The following is an 8,555-nucleotide window of genomic DNA, read 5'->3' as shown; positions in this document are numbered from 1 at the left end:
TTATTATAATCATTATAATTATTATTATCATTATTATTATTATTACTGTTATCATCATCATCATCATTATCTTTACCATCATCATCATCTCCACCACTACCATCATCATCATCATCATCATCTTCATCATCATCATCATCATAACTACTACTGCTACTACTATTACTACTACTACTACTACTACTACTACTACTACTACTACTAATAATAATAATAATAATAATAATGATAACAATAATAATATAAAACAATAATAATAATAATAATAATAATAATAATTGTAGTAATAATAATGATAATAATAATAATAATAATAATAATAATAATAATAATAATAATAATAACAAAAATAATAATAATAATAATAATAATAATAATAATAATAATAATGATAATAATGATAATAATAATGATAATGATAATAATAATAATAATAATTATTATTATTATTATTATTATTATAATAATAATTATTATTATTATTATTATTGTTGTTGTTATTGTTGTTATTATTACAATCATCATCATCACCATTATCACCATTATTATCTTGCTTCAGCAAACACGAACCATTAACCATTCCACGTCAGTCTATTTATTTCATTCCCCACTTTCGTTATCAAGGTTGTGAACCTTACGACACTCACAGATAAAAGCAATGATGTATTACTTTGCTATGTTGGCACACTAGTAATCACACCTCTTGAAATACACAAATAATAAAAAATAAAAAAAAATTAATCACAGTGAATCCTGAGCTCAGACGAAGACGATTAAGTTATCACTGTCGCACCTTTCACAATAGCAACCATGGTTCATGCGCAGACTGGCACCAATACTACTTCGACACTATATAATATGTGAGACTGCCCCGGCATCACAAAATAAGCAAGGTCTTCAAAGTTGTAGACCTCACAACAAGCAGATTGAGCTTCGCCTCGACTACTTTCGGTGAAGGACGCGGCAGTTAAGGCACTACGCTTAATTTCCTTTTTCCCGATTGTAAGACCTTTGATGACACACACACACACACACACACACACACACTCACACACACACGCCCGGTAGCTCAGTGGTTAGAGCGCTGGCTTCACAAGCCAGAGAACCGGGGTTCGATTCCCCGGTCGGGTGGAGATATTTGGGTGTGTCTCCTTCCACGTGTAGCCTCTGTTCACCTAGCAGTGAGTAGGTACGGGATGTAAATCAAGGAGTTGTGACCTTGTTGTTCCGGTGTGTGGTGTGTGCCTGGTCTCAGGCCTATCCGAAGATCGGAAATAATGAGGGCTGAGCTCGTTCCGTAGGGTAACGTCTGGCTGTCTCGTCAGAGACTGCAGCAGATCAAACAGTGAAACACACACACACAACATTCTCCTCCCACATTTTAAATGAAACACACACACACACACACGTGATCAGGCCTTGGTGAATATACACATGCACAACGGAAACAATCGATGTGCACTCATTTCTGAACTCAAAATAAGAATAGCTTGTAGGCCAAGTGGTCATATCAAAAAGTCCATGGCGTCCCTAAATACAGTTCTATCGGAATGATGAGAACAAGACCAAATAGATGATTATCTCTTGAGTTGATTTATTTGTCGCCTCCAGTTCGCCTCATGGTACATCGCACTTACATTCCTCATTGTTTTTTTTTTTTTTATATTCCAGTAGACGATGGCGTCCAGATTGTGTCTCCTTGTAACGATCGCACTGTCAGGTTGGGTTGCGGTGCAGGCGACGGATTACTGCAAGTTTACTCCTGAACACACCATGTGCAAGTATCATGGCCGAGGCCCTCGCTGCGGCCCTGAGGTAGGACCCAGAGGAGTGAGTCCGCAAGATATCAGCCTGATCGTGGATTTGCACAACAAACTTAGGGCGCAAGTGGCCCGCGGGGAGGAAGATAGAGGAGCGCCCGGACCACAGCCTTGGGGCGCCAACATGATGGCCTTGGTAAATATTAATAATTGTTTAAGAAATGAGTATCTCCAGTACTAAAGCAACCTGCAATCGCCGAGAATCATGTTACTTTGGATGTCTTTGTCTGAACGCTAACACTTCCCCAACCCTGACAACACCAACACAAAGTTTTACTACTCAACAAACCAATTCTTACGTAGATATTGAAATTGGAGAATATTTAAATACTCATCAAAATAACGACATCATTACTGACTGACGAACATGTATACATTTAAAACAGTAATATATATATATATATATATATATATATATATATATATATATATATATATATATATATATATATATATATATATATATATATATATATATATATATATATATATATATATATATATATATATATATATATATATATCAGTGTTATAACCGTAGGGCAATTGCCCTACGCGTAGGGCAATAGCCTCATATCCTGGTCTGTAGGGCGGTAGGGCAATTTTACAAAATTTGAGCAAAACGTAGGGCAATTACGATTTCCTGGTATGAGTGATAATTATTTTGCATCAAAAGATTAATTATGTAAACGGAAAGGAAATATGCTAAAAAAAAGGTACTAATTTTTAAAAAATTCTATTACCCTCTACTATGTAACAAAAAATATTATTAGAATTATTTTTTGTAAATTAAGATTGGGTGGCTCCTATAGCCTATTTCTGTTTTGGACTGAAAAAGGACATAAAATTACAGTTAATCAAAATAAGAATATTTATTTATTTTTGAAAAGAAGCTTGATTTTGATTTAGAGAGGCCAAATATCTATATTATATATTCAATTTTTTTTCAAGAAAGATAAGATGTAGGTCTATTCCTGCACTAAACAAGAGAAAACATATTATTTTTGTTGTTGCTATATAGCAGTATATAAATAAAAAAACTACCAACTAATATCGAGATATTTTCATGATTCATCCTGAATCGTAGGGCAATGAAGGAAAATGTAGGGCAATTTCAGTGTCTGTGTAGGGCGAAGTAGTCTGTAGGTTGGCAACACTGATATATATATATATATATATATATATATATATATATATATATATATATATATATATATATATATATATATATATATATATATATATATATATAAAGAAATTCACATACACACTGGAGCGCTCTTACAGACGTTAGACATGCAATTACAAGGTAACCAAAACGTCACATTGTCACGAGTATGTTCCCTGGCAGGAATGGGACGAGGAACTGGCCGTTGTGGCACAACGTCACGCTGACCAGTGCATTTTCAACCACGAATGTTCCAACTGTCGCCGTGTAGGTAAGCATGCGTATATGTATAGGACTACAAGAGTAAGAACACAAACTGAAGACAAACCACCCCAGATCTCTTGGCCTGTATAGTAATGTGGAAAAGCTGGCTAGCTGGAGATGGACAGGGACTGCTTACTTTATGCATTTTTCTTCCCACAGACAGGTTCAAGGTGGGACAGAATCTCCACTTGCGCAGCCGATCAGGATACAGCGAGCATGATCCTGACTGGCGCGCCGCTATCTATGATTGGTATGACGAAGTGGCTGATCTCCCTACAGACGTCGTTGCATCTTACCGGTGAGTACTAATTCTCACTTCTCAGCCAGGCTTATATTAGATTTCATCAATGAATACACCCTCGCAACATACAGATTTAAACCTTATTGTAATCGCAGTGGGACTAGGGCGGAGACCGGTCACTATACGCAAATGGTGTGGGCAACCACGTCACGCATCGGCTGCGGCCTTTCCACATATAAGGAGGGTGACTGGATAACGCAACTCTATACCTGTAATTATGGTCCTACCGGTAACTATCTCAGCCACCAAATGTATGAAGAAGGTGAACCATGCTCCTCCTGCCCCGATGGCACCTCCTGCTCCAACGTGTATGACGGACTTTGTGGTGAGTAGAGAGAGAGAGAGAGAGAGAGAGAGAGAGAGAGAGAGAGAGAGAGAGAGAGGCCACATCTAACAGACCTTGCAATCTTTACCAGGAATCTGACTTAAGACTAATACAATGATAGAAGAAAAGGATAGAAAATACTCTCTCCACCCTCCATTCACTTCGGCATGAGCTGTAAAAGAAACAGGTAAAAAAATATTCCTTACCGGAGTATAAAAGTAACAGCACGGAGAAAAATTTATAAGAATAAGATAAAGATGAAATAAGGAGTCCCTATTTTCTAGAGACAATAATATACAAACGCTGTAAACCACGGACTTGGGGGGCAAAATATAGCCTATGTAAAAACAACGTAAAAAAATCTTTACGTGTTACAGTCTATCACGTCTCGGGGAAGCCCATCCCATAATCATTTATACGATGGGATGTCTTTTTATTTATCTATTTATTTATTTTTTTCTATTCATCAGAGTTGAAGCGGTTAGCAAATATCTAACTCGCCTCTAGTGACGGAACACCTCATTTCATCTATCTTCACTCCTACCTATAAAACTTATAAAGAATTTCTACTTGCTTACCCTAGCAATGAGTCTTTTCCGTTTGGCGTACAGCGCCAAAAGTAATTTTAATATAGATTTTTTTTATGTATTTTTGTCCGTAGAATCCGAATATCACAATATTTTTTTGGAGAAATTAATAGTTTTTGAGTTATTTGTCTTTAAAGTTATTTTCTTCCTATCTATTACTGAAGGAATTTAAACTTAAAAAAAAGACGTAATATTCAGTATTATATACAATAGAAAACACAAGTTTAGGTTAGGTTAGGTTATTTTGCAAGTCTCACCTCTGTTAGTTATTGAAATCCACCATGGTATTATGGTTGATCTCTAGTTCTTCCTTGGAAAATTTAATAGTAGTATATTGTTTACTCCAGGAATATATGATCAATATTATTTTCTTGAGTGGTAGTACACTACCCTCTAGCCAAGTATCTTTCCTAATGGAAATGACCTGCTCACGCATTTTCTTGCTGCATCTCCAACTAAAACTGTAATTTCTTTTCTTCAATTCCATATCATGTTTTTTTTCTGCACTGTTTTTTACTTGCAATAACATTATGTTCTTGAAAAAAAGCAACTGGATCTTCTTCACCTTTAATATTTTCAAATATCCACTGTAAGTTAACATTACTTTTATTCTCCATGATTTCACTCTGAAAATACAGAAATATGTATTAGATAGGGAGAAAATAACTTCAAAGGAAAATAACTTAAAAACTGTTCGTTTCTCCATGAAACGGTTGTCATTCGGATTCTACGGTCAAAAATACATAAAAAAAAATTTTTTTATTAAAATTTATTTTAGCGCTGTACGCCAAACGGAAAAGATCCCTAGCAATTTATTTCTTTGAACTTGTTTTACGTATGTCCAACTTATGCCAGATGTACTGAAGAGTGGGGAAGACTCTCCTGCTTTGTTGTCCTTTTTAGTGTCCTGGTTACTTCGTGAGGTCTGTTGTGGTTTGTGTATCTGTCTCATCGCTGTGCCATATCCTCCAGGACGTTAGCAAGCCCAGACTTCCTTCTACCTGATTGTTTTGCGTAGCTTTGAATAATTCCACAAGCGTCATTACACCCGTTATCAGTTTAACTACTCCATCAACGTACTTTTTTTTTCCTTGCTCTTTTTCTACCTCTCCTTTTCACCATTCCCGTTACAAGATTTTCCAACCCCTCCATCCTCATCACATGGTCGAAGAATTTTAACTCTGCCCTTCACTGTCCTTATCATCTCCCTCCTCTCCCCCACCATATTCATCACCATCTCATTTGTTTTTCTTGCTGTCCTCTGCCAGCACCACATTTCCCTCGCCTCTGCAAACCTCCTTATCGCCGTCGTCAGCGTGCAACTTTCCATTTTATACAACAGCGTTAACCACACATACATTTTCATCAGATTCTTGTCTTTATTGATAGCTTATTAGTGCATTCTTCATGTTGTTAAATGCATTCTTTGCTATTTCTATCCTTTTGATTTCCCTCTCATGTCACCACACTAACTATAGGCATGATAATAGTCCACCTGCCAAGGTAAAGAGAAATCTCCTTACCTTATCATCTGCTTCATTCTCTTCCACAGCGTAATTCAGGTCTCTGTCCCTGTGCAATTTCTTTTACATTATCATGCACTTCGTTTTTTTCAACATTAAGTGTTAGTTGGTCCTTTACTTTCATTAACCCCTTTCGCATTATCAAAATTTGCAACTGTTGACTATAATGTGCCAACAGGACTGCCATCTGCATTTATTATATTATTGATGTGAAATCCTTCGATACTTAAATTACACCTTCATATTACATAATATTTCTCATCATTACTTCTCCGTACAGTGAGAAGAAACCTGAGACAGCACACAGCACTGACTGCTCTTCTGATTGCCTGCTCTCAGTCTCTTTTCTTTCATTTATTCTTACGTGTATTTTGAGCCCAGTATAGATTTATTATCAATATATATATTCTTTGTCAACTACTTTAATACTTTTCAGCATTTAGATTAATCAATGTGCCTTACTTTATCAAACACCTCTTCATAGTCAATGAAACATACATAATAATTTTCCATACCTGGAGAGATCTAGTCAGTTGCTCAGTTTCTTCATATTCATTCAACTACAACTCTTTCCTCCTGTTGCACTTCTCGTATAGCCGTCTGTTCACGATTCTGTATTTTTTTCCTCCTTCAAATCTAAATACAATATCTCCTCAATCACCCACGACTTCTTCCTCCGTCGTCTGCGCTCGGACACTACTTCCTGTACAGCCTTTTCTGTTGCGGCCTCGTCAATATATACTTGCCACTGCTCCTCAGCGCTGTCACCATCTGCTTTGTCTTCTAATGCTTCATACCCGCTATGCACATCAGTTGCATTCCTTTCTGTGATTTCTTCTTTTTTTTTCAGACAACTCTGCTTTTCTTTGGTTTGAACTTATGTTTCTGTAAATGCTTAAGCCTAATAAACTTAAATGTTGCCACTTCCTGATCAGCATACTACGTGGTCAGTGTCAACGACAGCTTTGGGATAAGTCTTTGACTGTGTCGTATTTCTATAACGTTCATTAGTTGTTATAGTCTATCTGGTTTTTTACTACATTATCTGGTGATTTCCATGTTCATAATCATAGTTTAAGGTGTTGATACCAGATATTTGTCACTACTAGTGCGTTCTCCAAACACCTTGTTATAAATGTCACCTCTATCGTTTCTCTCTCCCATGGTTCCACTAGTCGTTCTAGTCTTCCTTCTCTGACTTCTGCATTTAAATCTGCCATAACTATATCAACTTTGTGTCTTTTACACTGACTGCTTCCTCCTCCTTCTTCAGGCAATACAGGAAGAAGTGGCTCACGATTCTTTCGACTTCCACCTCCAACCAATAGAGAAGGCAGTGGCTCACGATTCTTTCGACCTCCACCTCCAACCAATAGGGAAGGCAGTGCCTCACGATTCTTTCGACCTCCACCTCCAACCAATAGGGATGGCAGTGCCTCACGATTCTTTCGACCTCCACCTCCAACCGATAGGGAAGGCAGTGGCTCACGATTTCCTCAACCTTCACTTCCTCTTCTTGAAATTCATCATTTCCCTTACGAATACGAATAGGAATACGAATACGGTAGGTGAAGAATAGGCCGGCAGTCAGAAAAGTACTGCAAGTATAGTGTCTTTCTTTTAGTTCATCTGTCTATTTATTTGCTTATATATATATATATATATATATATATATATATATATATATATATATATATATATATATATATATATATATATATATATATATATATATATATATATATATATATAGAGAGAGAGAGAGAGAGAGAGAGAGAGAGAGAGAGAGAGAGAGAGAGAGAGAGAGAGAGAGAGAGAGAGAGAGAGAGAGAGAGAGAGAGAGAGAGAGAGAGAGAGAGAGAGAGAGAGAGAGAGAGAGAGAGTGTGTGTGTGTGTGTGTGTGTGTGTGTGTGTGTGTGTGTGTGTGTGTGTGTGTGTGTGTGTGTGTGTGTGTAAAGTCCTTAGATTTCAAAAGTAGGAAGAGAGGTGGTGTAACCGAATGTGTCATGCCCTGATCTTCACCCACAGGCTCGGGGGCCAAGTGATTTGAGACCGTATGCTGATTTCCTGTGGTGTTATACACTGTCTGCCATGCACACCAACTCAAGATAATGTTAACACTGCTATCGACCACTTCAGCATCACATCTCGAAGAAAAGCGAGGTCAAATAACAGGAAAATGTTAACCCTTCCTTCTACAATATAAATAAGAGTGTATTCAATATAGCATAAAAAATGTCATTTTGGTTTATCTTTACTGACCATGCATGCATTACCAACTGAACCTCCTTAAAAGAACATACAAAATGTAAAATCCTACTCGTACCAGTTAACGACTCCGAATCCTTGTAATAGTGAGATGCTTTCTCTGGTCCTTGCTTAAAGATGAAGACCCTACACACAAATGTGTTTTGTCTAAACCCTCTCATTAGGGACCTTTTTCGGGTCTAGTTCCCTGATATATAAGTTCTACTACTATATACGTAACTAACAATATTATACCTATATCCTATAATCGTGTTCAGAATTTAATTATAAAACGGGGGGTATACACCCCCATCAAGAGT

General features: G+C 36.9%; 1 protein-coding gene across 1 annotated transcript; it reads left to right on the top strand.

Moving 5' to 3' along the window:
- Positions 1-891: 891 nt before the first annotated feature.
- LOC123516007 (CRISP/Allergen/PR-1-like) lies at positions 892-8,229 on the top strand. The gene is made up of 7 exons (XM_045274996.1): positions 892-1,002; positions 1,672-1,956; positions 3,172-3,259; positions 3,412-3,550; positions 3,649-3,878; positions 7,262-7,552; positions 8,017-8,229. Exons 2-6 carry the CDS (start codon positions 1,678-1,680, stop codon positions 7,537-7,539), a joined length of 1,014 nt encoding a protein of 337 aa, XP_045130931.1. The 5' UTR covers positions 892-1,002; positions 1,672-1,677; the 3' UTR covers positions 7,540-7,552; positions 8,017-8,229.
- Positions 8,230-8,555: the final 326 nt, after the last annotated feature.

This window comes from Portunus trituberculatus, chromosome 40, assembly GCF_017591435.1.
Source record: "Portunus trituberculatus isolate SZX2019 chromosome 40, ASM1759143v1, whole genome shotgun sequence".
NCBI classification, from domain to species: domain Eukaryota; kingdom Metazoa; phylum Arthropoda; class Malacostraca; order Decapoda; family Portunidae; genus Portunus; species Portunus trituberculatus.
The sequence above is the reverse complement of the archived record's forward strand: the minus strand, read 5'-3'. Positions and strand labels throughout refer to the sequence as shown.